Below are 22,857 nucleotides of genomic sequence, written 5' to 3' on the forward strand. Positions count from 1 at the left end.
TTAGTAATCTTGGTACGCAAGGCTGAAAGACTGTCTGCTGAGAGGTAACGGGAGTTTAATCTGTACTAGCACCAGGGGAAGCAACGCACATGGCTATAGCTGTATAACTCTCCACAAGAAAACCGACATTTTTCCTGATCACGCTTACGCCCATTTTCTCTTTCCAGACACATGCTTGGGTGAAAACCTCCCAGTGCACTCTACTTGAGTGTGTAGGAAAGCCCTGTTTTAAGAAAACCCAGATACCAACTTGCAAATTTCAAGTTTAATGACAGTACTGATTTTAAAGATTACATAAGCAAAGACATTTGTTGACACTATGATTGGATGTTGGAAAAGATCAGTTCATACCATATGATATTTCTGGAAGTATTTCTACTGTGCAAAGAAGGTACACTGGCATTTTCAGTGATTCAGGTCAGGTGTCCAGTCCCAAGTCTGGAGAGCATCTCCTCCCATGTCTAAGGATAAACTCCCACAGGACACTAGCATTTTCCTCTCTCCTCCGAGAGCCTTTCCCTAAGTATCTCAAGCCAGGATAATCACTTGCTGGCCATGGTGAGTTGATTAGTTTACAGGAGATGGAAAAGAATGTTTCTGAGGTAGAAGGACTCTGGAGTCCCTCCTTGTCGTAAAGAAATCTTTGGCAATAAAAAAAACCCAGGCTAGATGGGGGTGGGGTTAGGGGGAGGACTGGCCTGAGAGAGTTGGAACTCATTAGTGGCAGAGCAGGGTAGGGACCAGGCCCTCTTGCCTTGCAGGCTAACGAGCATTTCCTGGCATCATGCTCTGTCCCACTGAATAATCGAAAGGGGTGGCTAGCAAGTCGTTCCCTCCCCTCCAAAAAAAGAGAGAGTTCCCAAAGAGTCATCAGTGGGTATTTAGTCTAAACTAGCATGACTTTGATGAGTTCTGCACATCTTAGTGAGGGTCCCAACCAGAAAGAAGGGAGGTTCCGTGACCTTAGCTTTAGCTTAGGTGCAGACCATGTACCCGGACAGAGGCTGCATTGACATGGCGTGCTTTAGAAAGGGCACCTTAGGAGACGTCGTAGGCCTGGTACTTAGTTATCGTTGATGCCCTTCTGTTTTTTTCCTGGGACAGGAAGTAGATGCGGTTGGCCTCTGGGTAGGTGACTTTGCTGAGAGGCAGCTTATAGATGGCAGGGTTGTTCGTTGTCAGGAGGAGGAAGGTGAGTGCCGAGAGGCAGAAGGGCCAGGTGCAGGGTGGTAATCCAAACTGGAGGGAGAGGAGAAAAGAGACATTTATGTTTCATGCGCTGTGAACGCTTGTTTAACTAGCCCTTATTTGTTACATATAGCCCAGGTTACAGGAAGAGCTGATTGATTGGTGAAGGGAAATAGTTAATTGATAGCCAACATAAATGAAATCAGGTCTTTAGTTTATCCTGTGACAGATAAACACACACCTTCCAAAATGGGGCTATTGGACCCTTCATAGTTGATCATGTCTTTTTACGTACAAGACTTGTTTTGTCTTGGGGAGCCTGGCCAGCCTATACTTCCAGTTCCAGGAACTGTGGGCGTTCCATGCCTTCTTCAATCAGCCTCCTTTGAAGGAATGCATTTGGCAGCCATTTTTTTAGCTACATGACTGTAGTTGATTGGACCAAAGAGAGGCACCTGATTCAAACAGGCTCCTGGCATGAGGCCGTAGAATGCCTCTTTCTTTAGAGAAAGTGAACTGAAGGGCACAGAGACTGTATCTGTAGGGCTCTAGATCTGCAAGGACTAGGGGACCAAGTAGTGATGGATGGCACTCAGAAACCGTGGAGCAGAAACCTTTTATGGCAACACAGGCAATGAGCAGACGTGGAGAGAAGCGGAGGAGTGGTGGGCTTGTCCTTGCAGAGGGAGGGGAAAGTTAGCTACCCATCTTCTCAAGAGTTCTCCCACCTCCACACTCATGCCTCACCACATTGACCTGCCTTGCATTCCCTGAGGCACTCTGCAACATCTAATACTTCCCCCCATCCTCCCCCCACCCCCAGATAGATGAGTGAATGGTTTGCCAAGAGCCTACAAATTCAGTTATGAGGCAGATCACATGATCCTTCCACTCTCCAACATTCTAGCACAATCAATAGAAGCCTCAGGTGGTGCCTGGGGGTAACACTCCTTATCAGGTGGTGCCATGTTCTTGTCACGTGACAGTCCAAAGAACACACTGCTAGCAGGACTTGGAACCACCAGAATAGTACCAGAATCGAGGCTATAAGGGAGATCTATGAGTGATGGACTCCACTCAACAAGTCTTCCCAAAGCTCTAATAAGAAAGATGCAATAAAGTGTTTTGGGAAGCATCCATTGAAGCCCCACTGCAGACAAATCTCAGCTCTGATTACCTTATCATAGTTTTTTTTTTTTTTTTAATCTTCCTGAGACATTTTCCCTCAACAGTGTGCTGCTACCTTCTCAGAGAGCTGTTGCTTAGCAAGTGCCAAGTACCCAGTAAATGGTCCTCCGGGCACAGTTATTATTATCAAGCAGATAGCAGCATTGTTAGGGGCCAGGACTTGCATGCTCATATGCTGGTTAGAAAGGCAAAGGATAATGGCTCGTAGGGCTTTTCTGAGGAGTCACTGAATGGTTTTATAAATGTACTTCAATGCTTTTATATTATGCTCCTCAGTGAAGTTGGAGATTTCTTCTGGGTAAGTTGATGGCCATTAAGAAATTTTCTTTCAGTGTCCTTGCCAATCATCAGCATAACAAGTCAACTCTCTTTTGTTTGGAAGAATGCCTATGTGGAATGGCACAGTCCTTAACCTCTCAGAGCTGAGAGGAGGGGGCATACAGCACTGTGCACCTCTAGCTCTGGGTACTGAAGCATCCTGCATCTCCCCTAGGGCATCATCGGAGGCAGACAGCACATGGTATGTTTATTGAATGATGGATCAGGAGAATTGTTGGTGCCAGAATTGATGGTGAAAGCCTAAGGTGGATGGATGCCTGAGAGGTCACAGTCTACCCTCTTGTCTCCATGCAGTGCTTCTGAGGGCCCCTCACCTCTATTCTAGCATCCTCTGGTGTGGGTGCTCACTCCCTCAGGGCTTCATTCCCTCATTATCTCTTCCTTCTCTTTTCTCCTCCTATTGTAAAACTCTAAGATTAGGAGACAAATATGCAGGGTCCCTGTTCTGGTGTAGCGCATGGGATAAAAAGCTGAAAGAGGACCGGTGAGTGCCAAAGTGGTTGTAATGCTGCGTGTCAAGTTGTAGTGAAGGCACACACAACGTGACAGGAAGCATCAGCAGGACTCAGTCCACTGGAAGAGATGGGATGGTATCAGGAGAGGCTAATTTGGCTCCCGGTGCTAAGCCTCACCCTCTCTTTCACTAGAGGTGAAGGATGAATCTATACAGGTGTTTTAGGAAATATCCACACTGTCTCCAGATGTTGAATCTGTGATGTGTTCTGCTTGTGTAACCAGCCTGGTAAAACTGAATATATTTAAAAAGACACTGTGCCTCCCAATATGTTGAGATAGTGAAAGAATAGACCTCAAGAAATAGAAAATTCCCCAAGAATCTCACTATAGACAAGATGCCAGGCTGGGTACGGGGGGTGGTGGGGTGGTGTCTTGTTTCCAGGAGAGAGAGTTACAACTTGCTAGACTACCATATGGGATGAGGCTAAAGCCCAGGCAATAATGGGCCAGTGTTTGGGAGGACCACACCTTGCTCAGAACTGCTTAGAAATTTATACTACTGACCCTCTTACTTCAGGACCCCCCAGAAGGTGGGCTTAAGAGAGGGCCACTGGATCTTTCCCCCCTTCTTCCCAGTGAAGCCACATTGAACACATCTCTATTCCTACTCTTTTACTATTTGGCTGTGTTAAACTCACTTCTCAAGGATGGGTGACTGCACTTGACCTCTTGGGGTATAGATAGAGATCTCGACCCCAAGGTGAATAACCCTTGTCCATGTGAAGTTCCACATCTACTTTTGTCGTAGGTGGAACAGGATAGATTGATTTCCTAGGTGAGCCCTGAACACTGTGTGCTGGGCTCCTACTTTGCACACTACCGTAAACTGGGTCCAAGGCAAAGAAGAGTTTCTGGGACTATATGTGCTCAAAATCCAGAGCTTAGGATTCTCTTTGGATGATGCCCTCACAGCTCTCTGTTCCCAGAAGTCATTGCCAACGGCCCTCTCCATGAGCCATGCTAGCTGCTACGGGATAAAGACACACACCGTCCACAAGCCAGGCAAGAGGATAATTTATGTATGTGCACAAGTTAAATAATAAAGATTTAAACTTAGTTCTATAGGACGGTAGATTATAATGGAGTTATATTTGAAAGGTTCACTCTTCAAAGTGACCCCTTGGCCACTTGGGATAGATTTGATCCGCCCAAAGTTGATGTTGAGACCCATTTCCTTCCTGGCAGAATTAAGGTGGCTAGCAGGATGTGAGCCAAAGGACAGAGGAGTTTGATGGCAGCATTTAGGAGGTGGAGGGGGACATGTGGCTTGTAGCCCATGTGACTTACCACAGACAGCATGTTGGCCAGGGCGGCACCCAGGTAGGCTGCAAACAGGGCTAGAAAAAGAGACAACCGCAAACAGCTCAGTAAAGATTCAATGGCAACCGGGCTTACTCTCCATTACCCTCTGCATTAATGCTATCCCTCACATGGTATCTCTGACCCGAACTGAGTTTCATTCCCAGTGCCTTAAAGCTTTAAAAGTGTAAAATTCCACGAAAATGCCAGCACAGCTAAGATAGCAGATGAACTTTGTTAAAGAAAAAAAAAAAATCCGGGGTGGGGGAGGGGCATAATTTAACTGTGACAGTTCTCTTGGGTCCCCCCACCATGCTTTCCAGCAAAGGAACATTTAACGGCATAAACCATAAATGAAAATTTTACAATAAAGCAAAGGCAAGCGAGTCTCAGAATTCCCTGTTGTGTTATTCCATCAGGAGCTGTTAGCATAATGAGGGTTTCCAGGGAGAAACGTCATCCTGTATGTTTCGGGGAGACCAGACCTGCCTACTGCTTTGTGTTTTAGGCTGGGCAGAAAGGGCCACGAAGAAGTTGACTCCTGGGAAGAACCAAGCACCAGGAGAAAATGGAAGGCAGTAAAATGGGCCAACATAATTGGGTTTTCCAGTCTCACAAGAGACTGTCCCAGTTGCCCCTAAGATATTAAGGAGAGCTAACCTTTATTAGAGGTACTGTATGCTCAGCCAGTGGTAACACCAGTCATATTTTTTAGTATTCCCTCTAGGCAAGCAGTGGTTTTACACACACACACACACACACACACACACACACACACTCTTTCACACATACTCACACACATCCACACACTCATACACACATCCACACACTCACAGACACACACACACACACACACACACACACACACCAGGTCCAGACAGAGTAAGTAATAAGTTCTACACGGCTGGGAGTTGAATCCCGTTGTTGCTTCAGAACTAGAGATTTGAGTTTGCAGAGCAGAAAGGTGGAGGAATAGGTTGTGTAATGCAGAGTTTGAAGCAGGGAGCAGCTTCCCATGTCTCTTCCACCTGGCCACCCCCTTCTGCTAGAGGACTTGGAGTCCCTGACACCCTTTCCTTGATAACAGAGAACCAGGAGTAAACCTTCCTAGATATCAGTTCTGCTCTCCAATCAGTCATCCATCCAATGCCATCGTGCCAACGGTCGCACGGGGGGGCACGGTTTGCATCAGACACAGATTTGAGGTGACTTCCTAGGACTGTGTGTCTGGCACTGGCAGAGTCCTGACTATCTGGTTCTTGGGGAGGGGGAGGGGAGGGCTCTAACCATGGCAGCTTCTCAATGTTATGAGGTTATAAAGATAAGAGAAGAGGGGGCATCATCTCAAGTACCACAGACACCCCGAAGTGTAGGGGAGATGTGAGATCCACAGGGCAGCTCCAGGCTTGGCCTGTGAAGAGGCTTCAGAGAGTGCCCCTTTCTGAGCCCAACCCTACGTGACTCCTCTGTCATCCCCAGAGTCTATGTAATCCCCAGGGTCTACGTAATCCCCAGGGTAGATTTACTCTTATGTTATCCTGGCTCTACTCTTATTTTATTTTTAGTCAAACTTGATCTGTTATATCAAGATCTCTGAAAGGCCTTGTGTGTGGTCATGGGGTGGAAGAACAGGGAGGATGGTGAATATGTGAAAGAAGGGATCAGAGAGCATAGCCTGTCAGGATTGTGGGGAGGGGGAATCATCCATCCTGGGTGTGTGTGTGTGGAATGGACTGTGGTGGAATGAATCTTCCAACTAGCCCATCTAACCCACCACAGGTGTATAATTGTGACAAGGGCTTTTCTTCTCTGAGCCTTTCATCTCAAGGGGGAGAAGGGACTGTGGGAAAGATTGGACACTTCATAGAGAGCACACCTTTTACAGGTCTGGCTGGAGAGTCGCCTCTTTCCTGTTAGCTTTAGTGTTCCATCTGTGAAATGGGCACAGGGAGGGTATCCACACTGAGGGTGGGAGTGGGGGAGCAAAGGAGAAACCATGCACCATGCTCGCTGCTCTGGCGCCAAGGACAAGCTGCTGTGGGTCTGGTCTGTGCTGTGCATTATGGGATATTCAACCCGATCACAGATGACATGCCAAGAACACTCCCTCCTTCCCCTAGGTGTGGCAAATAAAAATGTCATCAGACACTGCTAAATGTCCCTGGCTGAGGACCACTGAGTCTCACATGACACAGAGCTACTTAATCTCTTTGGCAAATTGGCACTGGGCACAGTGAGGAAAGTGCCTGGGACTTGTTGGTCCTTACCTGTATGACCCTGGCCTTGGGCACGTTCAAGCTGCCTCACCTCTGTCACCCTGTCCTAGCCCTGCTTGTTGGCATGTCCCTTGCCAAGCAGAATTGTAACAGACTTTGGGGGATAGAATGAGATAGTGTTGACGTTGTCCTTTATGTGAGAACTTTGTGAATGGCTGCCTTAATTTGGTTGGTATGATAATTACAATTTCTTGAGTAGCTATACTATGCCAGCCCTGTATTGATATTTTTGGTGCAGCAGAAAAAGACTCTTAAGAAGACAGAAAAACTTCAGCTTTCCCAGTCACATCTCGATTAGAATACATTTTCCCATCTCTTCGGCAGTGGTCATAAAATGAAAAGGGAAGTGTCATTGCAAACTGTTTTAAAGAAACGAATGTATGAATATATGGGTCAGAAATCTTCTCTCTATTAGAAAAATATTCTGGAACTTTTTATTGGAAACTAATATATTTTTTAGAAAAAAAAAAAACAAAAACCAAAAAATCTCAATTGGTAACATTTCAGCACCCATGGCTGTACTGAAATAGAAACTCTGTTTCAAATATTTTGGTCAGAAAGAGTTTTAGTTTGTTTCCACTCATAAGACCAGGAAAACAAAAGATGTTCAAGGTTGAGACTATATAAACCTGCCAAGTTACTACAGTCATCCTAACTTCCTGTGATGCTGAGGGCTCATCCCCAGGATGTAGGTCACTGTGCACGCTGTGTGTTGCCCAATTCTACCTGTTAGGGCTAACACTGGAGAGCTGCTTTTCCAGCCCCATGACCAGCCAGGAGAGCCGCAATCCCAGGAGACAGCCTCTGAGCAACAATGAAACAGTATCATCTAAAAATACCTGTCTCCCAGTGGCCAAACAGCTTTTGTGCAACTGAAGTAGTTGGAGCCGTAAAGGACAGCACCAACCGAACGTTTTTACAAGGAGACAATCGCCTGTTATCTTTGGGGGGATAGCAAGTAGCAGGACTCTCACAAGTGGGTTTCTTTTTTCTTTTTAAAGATTTATTTATAAGTACCCTGTAGCTGTCTTCAGACACTTCAGAAGAGGGAGTCAGATCTCATTATGGATGGTTGTGAGCCACCATGTGGTTGCTGGGATTTGAACTCAGGACCTCTGGAAGAGCAGTCCGTGCTCTTACCGGCTGAGCCATCTCTCCAACCCCCACACGTGGGTTCTTTGCAGGGAACTACACAGGTCTTCTCTGTGGCCGGAAGGGGATTCTATGAGTGGTACCTACCGCAGGCAATGGCGAGCAGGTGGGTCTGCCAGGTGATGACGTAGAACATGCCGCCAATGGCGATGCAGGCCAGGGTGCTATTGAAGCCACACAGGCCGAAGTAGATGGAGTCAAACGGTGTGGCAATGCTGAGCGCTGAGGAGAAGAAAGCATAGGTCTTACCGGGCTCATCTGCCTTCCTGAAACACACCCCGCCCTCAAGCCAGACTCAGATACCCTCACAGGCAGGTATGCATAAAAAGGAATTTCAATGTTATTCAATGACAATTCATCTAAAGGAAATAAATGCACAGGACCATAGGAATGGTAATGGCTAATGATCATGATGAGTTGAAAAGACTCTTGGATAAGGGTCTGATTTAAACAGTACAGAGAATGTCTTTTCTTTGCTGTACACCTAAAAACCCTCCACACAAAACCTTGGCTGTGAACAGAGCCTCCTCTTTCATCCTTAAATATTCTTGAGCAAACCTCTCTCAGACGTTATATTTATACTTCAGGTTAAATGTCTCACACTGCAGTCTTTCTTGAGGATGGCTTTTGCTTAGAGGAATAGAAGGACCCTAGGTCCAAAAATTCAGAATGTGGGCATGAAGGGAAGAAGGAGCTTCTAGGGAGCAGGTGCGATGCTGAGTGAGGGAACCCCGTCACAGAAGAACACACATGGTATGCACTCACTGACAAGTGGATATTAGCCCAAAAGCTTGGAATACCCAAGATACAATTCATAGACTACATGAAGCTCAAGAAGAAGGAAGACCAAAGTGTGGATGCTTTGGTCCTTCTTAGAAGGGGGGATAAAATACCCATGGAAGGAGATACAGAGACAGAGTGGAGCAGAGACTGAAGGAAGGACTGTCCAGAGACTGACCCACCTGGGGATCCATCCCATATACAGTCACCAAACCCAGACCCTATTGTGGATGCCAACAAGTGCTTGCTGACAGGAGCCTGACAAATACAGAGGCAGATGCTCCCAGCCAACCATTGGACTGAGCATGGGGTCCCCAATGGAGGAGCTAGAGAAAGGTCTGAAGGAGCTGAAGGGGTTTTAAGCTCCATAGGAGGAACAATAATATCAACCAACCAACCCCTCCCCCTAACCCCGAGGTCCTGGGGACTAAACCACCAACCAAAGTGTACACATGGAGGGACCCATGGCTCCAGCCACATATGTAGCAGAGGCTGGCCTTGTTGAATATCAATGAGAGGTGAGGCCCTTGGTCCTTTGAAGGCTCGATGCCCCAGTATAGGGGGATGCCAGGTCAGTGAAGCAGGAGTGGGTGGGTGGTGGAGGAGCACCCTCATAGAAGCAGGGGGAGGGAGGATGGGATAGGGGTTTTTCAGAGGGGAAACCAAGAAAGGGGATAACACTTGAAATGTAAATAAAGAAAATATCTAATTAATAATTATAATAAAAAATGACCTTCACTGTTTTCTTTTGAAGCCACCCCAGGCACGAACACCCCTATAGATCATTAAAATGTGCATCATTAGAAGAGATGACACAGACCTGCTAACATCCCTATGGTGGATCCAATGGCAGCATGCAAGCAAATGAGAGGCGAAGAGATGAACAGAGCGACCAGGAAGATGCCTCCAGTCCAGGGGTTGTCACACCCGTACACTTGGCCGATTCCAACCGGGATGGCTCTCAGAAGCTGTAAAACGAGTCACATGCTTGTTACCGAAACAGATGGTGCTCACCTCTGCACCGAAGCCCCACACTAACGCTTTTTGGACAGGGGTATATACACAGGGAATGACAGCGATTCAGCCATGCCTAGCTGTACCCTCTGGGGAGTCTCCTCAGTGATCACTCAATATGGTTGGGACCTCTAGACCCTCTTTCTGACATCCATCACTCGCTTTCTTGAAAGGCAAAGTACACGTTTTAATTGGAAGACTCAACACACAAGTCCTTATTATAGTCCAAGGAGTTATTTCTTTAAGAACAACTACCAAACATCAATTATTTTTCTGAATCTTTGCAGGAGGAGTCCGGGTGGTCTAAGCTTACTCGTATAGGATTATTAAAAACATTTCAGTTCTTTAAGAGTTTGAAAAAAAAAAAGAGTTTGAGATAGTTTTGATTGAGAATATAATGAGACACAGCTCACGAGTTCTAACATCTTTTCATAGCATTTTGAGTAGAGCAACTTTGCCTACAAACGTTAGTGACTGGATAAACACCATCAGTGGGAAAGTGAATCACCAACAGAGCTCCTTTTCTTGCCTCTGGCTCAGGAAAGTCCTCACATAAACACAATGGCCAAGGCTAGGGCTGACAGAAGAGTTCTCTTTTCTGAGTAATTCTCAGTGTATTCGCAGTCTGTCAACAACACCTTGGAATGCCCAGAGCACCCCGTATCCTTATTTCTGCAAGTTCCTTTAACAAGCCCAAATGGCTTTGTGGTGACTGATCGCCAATAATGACAAGCTACGGATTGGAACGGGAAAATCCTTTAATGTAATGGAAAGTAGGAACTCTTAGCGGGGAGAAACGCGTTCCTAGTTTGATAAGAAGCCTCGTGGCTATGTTTTCCCATCCACTTTAAGACTTTTAATGCTGCTGCTTATTCACCCTCTTGGCAAGCTTCCAGAGTTCAGCATTATCCATAAAATACTTTAAAAAGATAAGAATCTCTGCTGCCTATGTTTCTTAATGGGGGAAGACTTGTGCTTCAAAGCACAAGCAAGGCTCATGGAGAGACGGAATAAGCTCCAGTGACTTAAGTCAGTGGGGGGAGGCGCGGTGTGTATCGTTTAATGATTCAGTGTGATAAATGAAAGAAGATAGGCAGGGTAATAATTATCTTAAAGTGGGGCTTATGCGTCAAAAAGGCTTTCAGACAAAGGAAAGCTGGTAAGAGCTCAGGCCACATAACCAGGAGTCAGAGTTCTAGGCTTGACTTCGCCATCCACTAATTGACTGTGGAACCTTGGATGGGTCTTTTAACTTGCTTTTGGTTGTTTCCTCTGTGTGATCACAGGGAGGGACCAGAAACAGAACTGTTAGCTCAGAGGAGACTAGGAGAGTATCTCCCCGGCTACGTCTGTAGAGCGCCTTGTGCCGTGTAGTTGTGAATAATCACTGTTTGCTGATGTGTCTGCTGTGAGCACAACGTACAAACACTGTCCTTCCTTCTTTTGTGACACCTACCAAAGACACTTGGATATCTGACCAGGTGATGTTGGGTGTAGTGGTTGCAGGCTGCAGCAGCGTCGTGGGGAAGAAGAGATTGTGGTGGCCCGTGGCTGCCAGGTACAGGGTCACGGCGATGTTGAAGGGCAGTGTGAAGACTGGGAGGTCCCACTTGCTGAAGATGGTGCTCAGGGCACTGGAAAGGATGGGGCTGATGGAGAAAACACAAGAACTGCCCGTCAGATACTCCTTGCTGGGCAGCACAGCAGCAGACAAGCCTACTTTCTCTAGAGAAAAGCAGCTTGCTGGCTGCCTCTCCTTGGGTCTCTTTCTTGAGCAGGGCACAGACACTGGGGAAGGTTTACACTACACTCAACCTCAGAAGGATGGTTTTAGGAGAGCCTTGGGTTTTCTCAAAGAGTCATAGAACTCCATCCCCTGGGCAGGAGGAGTGAGGAAAGGTTTGGGAGAAGAATGGGAGGGAGCTAAAGTCATTACTATATTTCGAGTGTCTAAGTATTCTGACCTCATGGCCAGACTACCCTTCACTTTCTGGGAATGAGGGAGAAGCCTGGTACTTTGAGGTTTCTGCCTCATGGCTGGCCTTCAGTCTACCTTGAGCGGTTGTCTCGGTCTGAGCATTGGCCAAAGGGATAAACTTGCTGGAGCAGGAGGGATGAGATTTCCAGACACTGGCAGGACTCTGCACAGCTTTTGGCTTATGAGGCCAGCAGTTTCTTGCTTTGAACTCTGGTGGGGCAAGACTAGAAACCCTTTAAGATCTGGATGGTAGCTGATGAGATACTACACACAAGTGACCTGGCACGATGCCCTCAGTTCCTTAGTCACTGCCTCTAGTCCATATTTCTGACATTCAAGCCAAACAAATACTTGAAAATGGAAGTTAAAAACAATCATAGGGTTGGGTTAAGAAGGATGCTACTTGGGGTAAGAGGATGGCTCAGTGGGTAAAGTGCTTGCCATGCAAACATTAGGACCTGAGTTTGTATTCCCAGAATGTGCATACGCGCGCGCCCATACACACACACACACACACACACACACACACACACACACACACACACACACACAGGTAAACTTACCAAGTCATGGACATGACAATGACAGGAAGCAGCAGCCACCAGTAGTAATTGCCCTTGTCCGAGAACACGGCCATCAGGAGCCCCACAAGCACTCCATTGTAGCCATGGAGTCCTGCTGCAATGGCTGACCTGGGGGCACAAGGATATGCTGGTGGGGTTAGAGCCTCCCTGTGGTTTTAACTGTTTTTCAGAGTGGTAGTTTTGTAACTTGGGGCCATCTCCAATCAGGATACCCTTTTGGGGAGATAACCTGCTGTGATGGTTTATATATGCTTGGCTCCTTGGAGGTGTGGTCTTGTTGGAGTAGGTGTCTCACTGTGGGCGTGGGCTTTAAGACCCTCATCCTAGCTGCCTGCAAGACAGTATTCTGCTAGCTGCCTTCAGATGAAGATGTAGAACTCTCAGCTCCTCCTGTACCATGCTTGCCTGGATGCTGCTGTGTTCCTGTCTTGATGATAATGGACTGAACCTCTGAACCTGTAAGCCAGCCCCAATGAAACATTGTCCTTGTAAGACTTACATTGGTCATGGTGTCTGTTCACAGCAGTAAAACCCTGGCTAAGACACCTGTCTATCCTTCACTCTTCAAAGAGGAGCTAATTACTAGCACCATTGGTTTGATGAGTTTGAGGCTAGAGGGTAGGGAGGAGACAAGGATCCTTCTACGGAGGGGCCTCTTGGCCTTATACTAGAACACTGGCCCTTGGGGACTTACTTGTCCTGGCTCAGGATGAGGGCAGTCAGTGTGGACATGACAGTGCCCAAGCAACCCGAGATGGCCCACCAGGGATTCTGCACGAAGAGGCCAAGGACGATGAGGATGCCGCTGAGAGGGTTGTTTACAAACATCACCTGAGACACGCCCCGGAGCACCCAGTCAAGAAACTGGAACACTGGAGATTTATCTGAAATGATAATTGCAAACTCAGCAAATGCCCAGAGCGGGTTGGGTCTGGCCCAGGTCCCTGGTGGCAGTGGGAGTGAGGGTCCTCAGGGGATCGGTGTGAAATTTCACCTGTCAGAGAGGAGGCTAAACAAAGAGCCAGGGTGCATTTGAATGTCCAGAGCTCTGGCCAGCCATTGCTAGTCAGACGCAGCCTCTATTAGTCTCTCAGGCTGTTTCCCCATGGTGGGGATTAGGTACCTAGCATGAGTTTAATTCTGCTTCCTATGAGAGTGGCACACAATTTCCAGAAAGTTCTCTTGCTGCCCATGGGGTATGAAACCCATGAGCCAAGCAATGCGGAGATTCCCAGACAGAACCCCCTGACTGGGTAGACATAGCTCCTCTAAGCCACCCGGCACCTATTTGTCTAGAATGCTGGATTCAAAATCCCAGCGCTGGTCTGCAATCTTCAGATGGTATGCTTGGGTCAGCAGAACTTTTCTGTTGAGAACTAACTTTTCTGTCCCAACTATCCATCCTTACAGTACAGTCACAAATACTGGCGTTTATATCCCAGGACGCTCTGCTTTACTAGCACATGTAGCTTGTCTGAGATGTCCCAGAAAGAGCCTTCAGGCTGGTCTGCAGAGAATCCCGCAGTATGTTTCCAGCAGGGTGAGGGAAGCGACAGGGGGCTGAAGTCACCGAATGTACCTTTAAGTCCCTCGCCACATTCCTTCATCTCTCCTGTGATGTAGCTGAGGGCTTTGCTGACTCTCTTCCCCGCAGCGGCCATGGAGCTCTGAATCCAGGAGGTCCTGGCTGTGTTGGCTTCCACCTTTATCTCAGCGCTCTCCTCCATGGTGTCCAGGTCCTGCCAGGGGCCAGAGATAGGTAAGACTCTTTCATATTTTATGATGGTCACACCAGGTAACATCTGGAGTCTCTTGGCAGCCAGGGGTAGGGGCGGACCAAGCTGAGATTTACAGTTGAGATTTTGTTAAACTATGTAACTATCTCCTGTCTCTTTAGGTTGTTCGTTTTTACACGCCATCTTATTTACTATAGTCAACCCCAGTAGAATGAGATGCTAGCTTCGCCCTTGTTCTGTGGATAAGGACGCAGGCAGGCAGAGATTCTCGTCTGCAAGAAGGGTCAAAGTCAAATGGTAGAATGAAGATTTAGCTACCGATGTCTAGATTTTCTTAAAAAAAACTAATGTCTTACATTCTTTCTGAAAGAAATTATTTTCCCCTAGCAAAAGAAATTATTTTCCCCTAGCATGCTAAGTTTTTGAATTTTAAATAGAGGTATGAGATCAAATTACAAAGGTTTTCTTACAAAACAAAACAAAAGGCACAATCTTATTTCCTAAATGCAAATTGATGACAGATAATCCAAATGAAAAGGTATGACTTTTAACAGAGCAAACGGAGGAAAACAGACATTTCAATCCACGGAACTGCAGTTCTGAAAACAGGAACTCGAGAGATGTTTCTCTAAGTCAGAGCCTCCTTGATGGGCTGCAAGCCCCCAGCCTGCTGTGGGCTCTGGGCTGTGAGGTGCTGTCTCTGGTCTAGGATCTCCATACTCACAAAGAGCTCCACTGTGGGCTTCCGATACGGGCAGGGCAGTGGCTCTTTGGTTTGCCTCTCTTGGTGTTCGCCTTTTCCAAACACTGGAGTTGGAAGGAAAGAGAGAATCGTCACCTCAGACACCTGCCCTTTGGCACCCTGGCCTAACCAAAGTCTTTTGAGAAATTATTGCCCTGTTTACATGAAGACATACATTTTCTCTGAATAGAGGAAGGAGTTTTACTGTAGGTTTCTGTTACAGGTAGGGAAGTGGCTCTTTCCCTGAATAGAGGCCTCCAAAAGGGCCTGAACAATAAAGAAAAGAAGGGCTCTTAGCCATTAGAGTCCATGGTTTTATGCTTCTTATAGAGATCCAGCCACTCTGCCTCTCTAGTGCAGGGATTAAAGGTGAGTGCTACCATGCCCAGCTATGATGATATTTATTTTTAACCTAATGGTGGCCACACATACTTTGTGGCCTAACCAACAAATTCCTGTTCCTCTAGTCAATAAGCTCCCACCATGCTCGGGCTAGAAACGCTAATTAAACTCAGAAAATAAGGAAAAATCTTTAATAAATTTTCTTTGAATTAATTTTGAATTAATAGTTGGGCCAGGATAGATTATAGCCATGTAGTCACTTGAGATAGGTCCTGAGATGTCCTTCTGCCCTTGTAATTCTATAGAACTCAAGCAGCGTGACTCTAAACATCTGCCTTAATCATCAGGCTGCTCATCTTTAAGGATGATCCTTTGGAGTCCTCTTGGAAAAGAGCAGGCCTTAGACGCTTTGGTACTCTGGTGCCCTCCTGTGGTCAAGTCCGAGAATAGCAGGCTGGGCTCGCCTTCCTCTTTGCTATTACTCAACCCACCTTGGCATTTTCATGTGTTTAGAGTGTTTAAGCACTAGAAGGAACATACCAAAGGCATCCTGCTCCCACTTGTAAAGAATAGGGGATACAAACACTGGTGTGGTTTGGAAGTCCTTCAGTGTTTTTCAATCTGTGTGTCGAGACCCATTTTGGGGTTGAAAGACCCTTTCACAGAGGTTGCCTAAGGCCATTGGCAAAAACAAATTATGATTCATGACAGTAGCAAAATTACAGCTATGAAGTAGCAATGAAAATGGTTTTATGGTTGGGGGGGTCATCACAACATAAGGAGATGTATTAAAGAGTCGCAGAATCAGGAAGATGGAGGACGACTGACTTAGGGAAATGAATACAATCTGGAAGCTTTAGAAGGAGGGAACAGAGAGGCTGCCTCTGAACTTGAGGCTTGTACGTGTGGCCTCCCTTCTGAGCCACCCTCTGACCCTCTGCTTCTGTCTGGTGCAGGCTGCCAGGCTTTAGCCTTCCCCAGGGACTTCTCTATCCCAGACCCTTTTGCATAGGCTGCACTCCCCACCCCCCCAGCCCCTCTACCCACCCCTGACCTCTCTCAAAGACCTGCACTGCCTTCTTTACCTGCAAGTTTCCCCCATAACCGCTCTAGGCCCTTGCACTATTGGCTAACTTTGGGTATGAATGAATGAGACTGGAAAAACTGAAGCAAGATGAATAGGCACCAAGGCAGTTTCCTTGTGTGTGATCTCTCATAGTGCTCTGCACTATGAGTCAGCTGTGTGGCTGTGCCATTTCTGCTTCCACTCTGGGGGCTGTGGTGGAAGCATGCGCTGTCCTATCTGATTAGAGGCTTCTCCATCCCTCAGCTGGCTGGGACTATCTCTCCAGGATCCTTGATATTGGCTAGAATCTGACCCTGGTTTCTAAGTTCAAGTGTCTGGTATCCTCCTCTGCTAAGCCTTGGCTGGCTTCTTGGATCCCCTTCTCTCTCCACCATTCCCTTCTGCTTTGGCCCTCTGGCCACTGTCATTGTCACAGTGAGAAATTTTCATCAGCCTTCTGAACAGGTGGATTTTGATAGTTTGTTTTAGGAGGGATTCCTTCTGGCTGTCCCCCTGCCTCAGCCTCCTGAATACAGAGATTAGAGGCAGTCACACCACATGTGCCATGACCAGTGTTTTATAAACTGGTGGCAAATTTGAATCTCATGAAGAGCTCTAAAAGATCTGGCTGCTGGCCCAGGCTGTATTCCTGATAGGTTAAATTTGAATCTTTGTGAATGGGTTGCAGGTAATCCCAGAGCCAAGCCGAGACCTCTCAGTGGCTCCACAGAAGCCTGTCACTTGTTCTGGATTACTTCCCCAACAGCTGGGTGTGTCCAGATACAGGAGACCCGTGGCTTTGGCCAGTGGTCATGTGTTTAAAGGACCGCTGTGTAGTGGGTGCTGCCATTGCATAGTAGGTACCTCTGCTGTCTGCTGGGGCCTGAGTGGGGGGAGGAAGAGGATGTACGGACCTTTGCTCCTCCTCCGGATGGATGACCACTCGATGTGGAACACACTCCTACGCCTGGGGAGCACGGTCTCAGAGCTCTCTTCTGCCTTCCACTGGCCTGCTCCGTGTGACTGCTCTCCACTGCCACCTACCCAGGGCCAAGAAGAGACAAGTCAGTATGCCACCTGGTTCCCATCTGCAAGCAGCAAGCTTTGGAGCCAAGAAGAAGCAACACCCAGAAGCAGAAGAGGAGGGGGAGCGGCAGCTCCATGCTGGAGGGGTAACTGCGTTAGTCTTTGCATGAAATGCCCAGTGGCCCTGTTTTTCCCTTCACAATCCACTTCCTTCCACAAAGAAACCCAAGTTATATCTGGCTCAAGAGATGGATAAAGCAGGCTTAGACCCATTTCTCCACAGTCAAGGGGACAAGGCAGCCTCTGGGCTGACTGGCCAGTCACTGTGGTTCAGTGGTTCTGTGATTGAGTTCCAAAGCTGGCTGCATATTACACAAATGTCTGAGGCCTCCTCATCCCAGACCAGTTAAAAAGGTTAAAGAAAAAACTTGAGAATAATTCATGATATAGATTCTTTTAGAAATTCATAATTTCAGGTGGACCTGGAGTCCGAATTTCAACAGGGCCTCCTGCTTGAGTTACCTGTGTATTAAAGATTTGCAAGACCCATTATAGGAGAGGGGCCAAATGTCTGGAAGGCATTACTGGCTACAAGAGAACATTTCCTGTACCACAGCATCTTCAGTTGCCATGTTATGGGGAGAATATTCTTGCATTAGGAACAAGACTTCTCATGGTGTAGCTTAAGAACAGACAGGATTGAATCACCTGGGCTGTTTATGAAAGCACAGGTCCCTAGGCCCACCCAAGGTCTGTTGGTAGGAGGCTTTGGTAGCCTTAGGGCACACTGATTAGGCATGCTCTGTTTGGGTTCTGGGGCAGCCAGAGTGGGGTTGGTACACTGGCTGACTGTAAAAATGGAATGTCCACACTATAACATCAGTATACTTCATCCTATTTAGAATTATCTCAAAATGAAAAGGGTGAGCATTGTTACCACAAAAAGCTGGAAATCAAGGCTTATGGCGAATCCTGTAGCATCTTACAAAGTGAACTACCGGCCTTTTGGCTTCCAAACCTTTACTCTGTCTTTTCTACTTACTATGTGGTGTGTGGACCTGTTTCACGGATTCCACAAGAGAGCTTGGTAGAAACCCAGAACTTCAGGTGTCATCTCAAAACTTCTAGCTTAAAAAAAAATCTGCATTTAAACACGTTCCTCTGTTAATTCCCATGAACTTAAAACTTTGAATATACAGATTTAGACTATACCACTGCTCACGCAGAGGCAAAGTTATCAAAGCTCAGATGGGAACAGGAGCCGTGGGGCGTGTGCGAGCAAGGAAGAACATTGTGTCTATGCCCTCACATCAAAAGGGAATGTACAGCTCAGATGGAGGAGCAGCCAGTGAGCTAGTGTCCATGGCACAGCATGGCTGATCCCTAACTCTCAAGGTTGAGAAGTGCCCATTAGTTCTGCTCTACAGAGATTCCTGGTATGTTAGCTTGCCCCAGGACATCTCTGAAGACACACGGTATGAGACCAGAGGGGTACATCTTTTCACATCTTGACAAAGCAAGGTGTATCTATCCACAGTGCACATTTATCCAGCCAGAAGAGCACCCACTGCTGTCAGAGCTGCTCCTCCTTCCTCTTAGAGCAGAGCTGGTAACACAGCCCTTCCCTTGGCCAAGGTTTATATGGACCTTGGCATCATAAACTCACAACTGGATGAGAGAGTCAAGGTCATGCCATCTCTCTTGTCTAAAGGGATCAACTCACCAAGACTGCCCATGAACCACAGGGGTCATACTACGCTTCATGACTCCTAACTCACTGTCTCCCTCTCCCCACCACATTGCACTGTATTGAATAGCACAAGACTACTTGGTACAAGAAAAGGGCCTTCCCTTTAGCTTGGCCCTCCTCCTGGACATCAGAGCTCACAATAAATGCCATGAACTAGCCTGTGCTATTTTTTTGTATGCACAAAGATAAGCCAAAGGAACATTTGTCTGGAACAAGAAATATGAACAGGAATGTTTTTGTTAAGATGCTCGGGTTTTTTTTTTTTTTTTTTTTTGTGGATAAACAGCCAGAAGAACGGAGGAAGACATTGATACAGGTTTTAGGTCAAGTAGCTGAGGGATACCTGATAAGAATGGGGTCTTTCATCAGGCAGAGCCCACGATGACCTGGCTTCCTTGTATTTAGTAACAGATTCTGCACTGGCTCAGAGACAGGAGAGTGAGTGGGTCAGGTTACTGCGTGTGATAGAGTTGATTGATGGCCTGATCACAACAAAGCAAGAGTAACAAGTCCCTCTCACACAGGCTACCGAAGGACCACCCTGTGGTCCACAGCCCTTAGCTGAGGCAGCCAAGACTTGAGAGGTGCAAAGAGTTGCTACAAAGTAACAAGTACCTTTCACATAGGACCACCCTGTGGTCCACAGCTCCTGGCTGTGACAGCCAAGAGATGAGAGGTGGAAAGAGATGCTTACGACAAAGACTGAACAGGAAGCAACCAACTCCCAAAGGCTTGAAAACAGAGCAAAAGTGAGAGCCAACTACTCCTGGAGCCCAGGCAGCATTTTCAGAATCCTCTGAGCAGATGGAGGGAGCACCAAGAAGAGCACGCACGTCATTATTGTAGAAACGAGACATAACATCCGAGTAGCAGAAAAGAAGGAGCAGAAGCGCCCTCTGCAATATAGAGGCCGTTACTTCCTGCTTGGCATTTTTGCGGATCATGTACCCTCATTGACACTTTCCTTAATGGCAGGATGTAATTCTTCCAGAAAGGAATCTACAGCCCCTGGAGGGCTGCCCTTCTCAACCTGACCTGTAAATGATGACAGATTCCTCGGGTCTATCTCCTACTTCTTTGCGATACTGTAACAAAACCAGATAGCGCTTATGAAACACACTGGAAGAAATTGCAGCTGTTCACACAGCAGACATATCCGCAGGGAGGACACTTCTTTCTAATGGCACAGGGCTCTTCTGCTCCAGGCAGGAGACTTTCTTCTCCTTGGGGAACAGCCGCGGTTTTACACCTACCTACACAGACTCTTGCCTAGCTGTGCCTTAATCACATGTTCTTGACTGGTGAGCTACTTGATTTCCTCCAGCGCCTGCAGCATCTACCACACATCTGATAGATCGATGGCAGGCACTCAGAATGCTGTTAAATGAGTTAACGAGGGATGCTTATCCTATGCATTTTAATTTCTGAATGACATAAAGAAACAATGGCTATACCAGGGTTATGTAGTATTTGTGTGTGTGTGTTTGTTTATGTGTAGGTACTCATGTATATGTGCACGTGTGTGTGTGTGTGTGTGTGTGTGTGTGTGTGCGCGCGTGTGTGTGTGCATGCATGTGTGTGACTGTGTGCATGTGTGCCTGTGTGCCTGCACATGCATCTGTGTGTAGAGACCAGGGGTTGACATTGAATTTCTTCCTCCTTACTCTTCACCACAGTTTTTGAGACAGGGTATCTTTTTGAACCTGTAGCTTGCCAATTTGACTGGACTGACTGATCAGAGAGTCTAAGAGATTCTCGGTCCATAGCCCCTGCAATCCCCCAGTGCTGGAATTTTTGTAGTCTGCCATTATATCTGCTTCCTTTAACATGAGTGCTGAGGGTCAAGCTCAGGTCCTTCAGCTGGCACGACAAGCATTGTCCTGAGCCAGGTCATCTCCACAGCCCATAAATAACTTAAAAAATGTTGTGTCTTCTGTTGAATGTTAAATGTTTTATAAATATTGACCTAGAAGTGCAGGTTTTTATTGACTGACAAAGGTTATAGCTGGGCCGTGTGAGGTTTGGATATTACAGGGTATAGGCGATCATTTCCATAGTTATCTGGGTCACACAGTGGTTTACAGATGGTTCCATCACTGTTTGGCCTTTGCTGATCAACCTGCTAGGAATCCAGAAGTCCTACAGAAGTGGCTGAAGAACTCAATTAATAAGAAAAAGAAAAGAGGCTGCTGAAGGCGGACCTCTGACAGGATGTGATTGGACCATTAGGTGTGATGATCTAGATCAATGCTATTTGATCACGAAGCCCAGGTTGCTCGGAGATGAGACCTCACCTGCTATAACGTAACAGTGGACTGTTATTCAGTAAGTGTCTCCACCCCTGTCCTCCTGGCCACCCCTTCCTCCCCCCTAACATCACGGTGTAGTAAACAGATACTGAGCCCAGGGACTCAGACAACAACGTCCATTTGTGTAAAGGCACACTGGCATTGCCCCATCTGCCCCGCTTCAAATGTTATGTACACGTACCGGGAAGCTCTGTCCTTGGTAAACCCATGTGTCACGGCCAACAGGCCAGTAACTCCTGGGTATGCAGCCTGGGCTAAGAACTGCTGCTTCCTCCTCCACTAACCGGCTTTATTAAACATTCCAAAGCACACATGTTCATTCAAGGGTCATTTAGGACCATTCCGGGGACACGGTCCATACCCTCAAGGATAGCTACTGACTATTTCAGGTTTTAGAAGGTAAAACTTTAGTGCCACCTTCTTCCTGGTGTTGTAGAAGGAAACCAGTGTGGAGCTCTCATTATTTGTCCAGAAGCAGTCTTTCTGGGGCAGCAGTGACCTTAGAGTTCTCATGCCTCTAAAGACATCAAACGGGCGGCAGTAACAAAGATTTCGTAGACGAGCTTGGTTGGGAAGTAAAACTTTTAGCTTATCGCAATTTCTTTGAGGGATCCAAAACCCCTCTTAAAAACAAACAAACAAACAAACAAACAAACAACTCAAGCTAAATTTGATATTTTTTTTTTCAAAGAGGAAAAACTCATCTAGCGGGTCTTTTAAAAAGTCAGCTCACAATGGCTCATGCCTGTAAAATCAGCCTGGAATGGCCTTGCCTATGTCTCTCCACAAGCTGCCCTCCTCAGCTTTGAGCCCGCTTTCCTTTCTCCTGGAGGTGGATCGATGCTGCCTATTGATACCCACGATGTCTGTTGCGTGGAGCATCTGAACCCGCCAACACGAACCGCTTGTCATTCCCCCCAGCTCCCTGGCTCTCACGCTCTTATGACATGCCCAATGCATTATGGGCAGTTCTCTAGACAGAATGCCAGAATGGCTGTGTCTGTGGTACTATATCACCAACGGTGTGTGTTTGTTTATTTACTACTGGTTACGGTTTGGTTATAATTTGGATAGATGTTTTGTGTTGGGCTTTGCAGTATGATGTTTCGTTGCTAGACATAATTTTCTTTTCTTTTTAAAAAAGATTTATTTATTATTATAATTAAGTACACTGTAGCTGTCTTCAGACACACCAGCAGAGGGTGTCAGATCTCATTATAGGTGGTTATGAGCCACCATGTGGTTGCTGGGATTTGAACTCTGAACCATCGGTAGAGCAGTCAGTGCTCTTACCTGCTGAGCCATCTCGCCAGTCCCTAGACATCATTTTCTTTCTCTGTCTCTCTCTGTGTCTCTGTCTCTCTCTATCTCTCTGTGGTGGGCAGGGGAGGCTTCTGAGTGCTAAGTCAGATGATTTTTTTTTCTTTTCTTTTTAAAATTATTTCTTTGTATAGCAGATGCTTGCTACCTTTGTGTCTGTGTGCCGTGGAGGTCAGGAGAGGGCGGTAGATAACCTAGAGCTGGAGTTATGGGCAGCTGAGGACCACCTCACATGAGCTCAGGGAACCAAAC

The 22,857-nt window shown here is 46.8% G+C and overlaps 1 protein-coding gene across 2 annotated transcripts in view; it reads right to left on the minus strand.

Moving 5' to 3' along the window:
* Window positions 1–246: 246 nt before the first annotated feature.
* Window positions 247–22,857, minus strand: part of Slc14a2 (solute carrier family 14 member 2) — a 443,733-nt gene continuing 421,122 nt past the window's right edge. The window contains exons 2-11 of one of the 2 annotated variants that reach the window (XM_021150470.1): window positions 17,115–17,240; window positions 14,775–14,857; window positions 13,894–14,053; window positions 13,009–13,198; window positions 12,294–12,422; window positions 11,209–11,401; window positions 9,559–9,706; window positions 8,046–8,180; window positions 4,519–4,568; window positions 247–1,239 (exon numbers count right to left, since the gene is read on the minus strand). In XM_021150470.1, coding sequence (XP_021006129.1) covers window positions 1,039–1,239; window positions 4,519–4,568; window positions 8,046–8,180; window positions 9,559–9,706; window positions 11,209–11,401; window positions 12,294–12,422; window positions 13,009–13,198; window positions 13,894–14,041 — 1,194 coding nt within the window. In that variant the 5' untranslated portion in view covers window positions 14,042–14,053; window positions 14,775–14,857; window positions 17,115–17,240 and the 3' untranslated portion in view covers window positions 247–1,038. The remainder of the gene's footprint in view (window positions 1,240–4,518; window positions 4,569–8,045; window positions 8,181–9,558; window positions 9,707–11,208; window positions 11,402–12,293; window positions 12,423–13,008; window positions 13,199–13,893; window positions 14,054–14,774; window positions 14,858–17,114; window positions 17,241–22,857) is intronic. The other variant, XM_021150469.1, reaches the window with a different exon arrangement.

This window comes from Mus caroli, chromosome 18 (genome assembly GCF_900094665.2).
Source record: "Mus caroli chromosome 18, CAROLI_EIJ_v1.1, whole genome shotgun sequence".
In the NCBI taxonomy this organism is placed as follows: domain Eukaryota; kingdom Metazoa; phylum Chordata; class Mammalia; order Rodentia; family Muridae; genus Mus; species Mus caroli.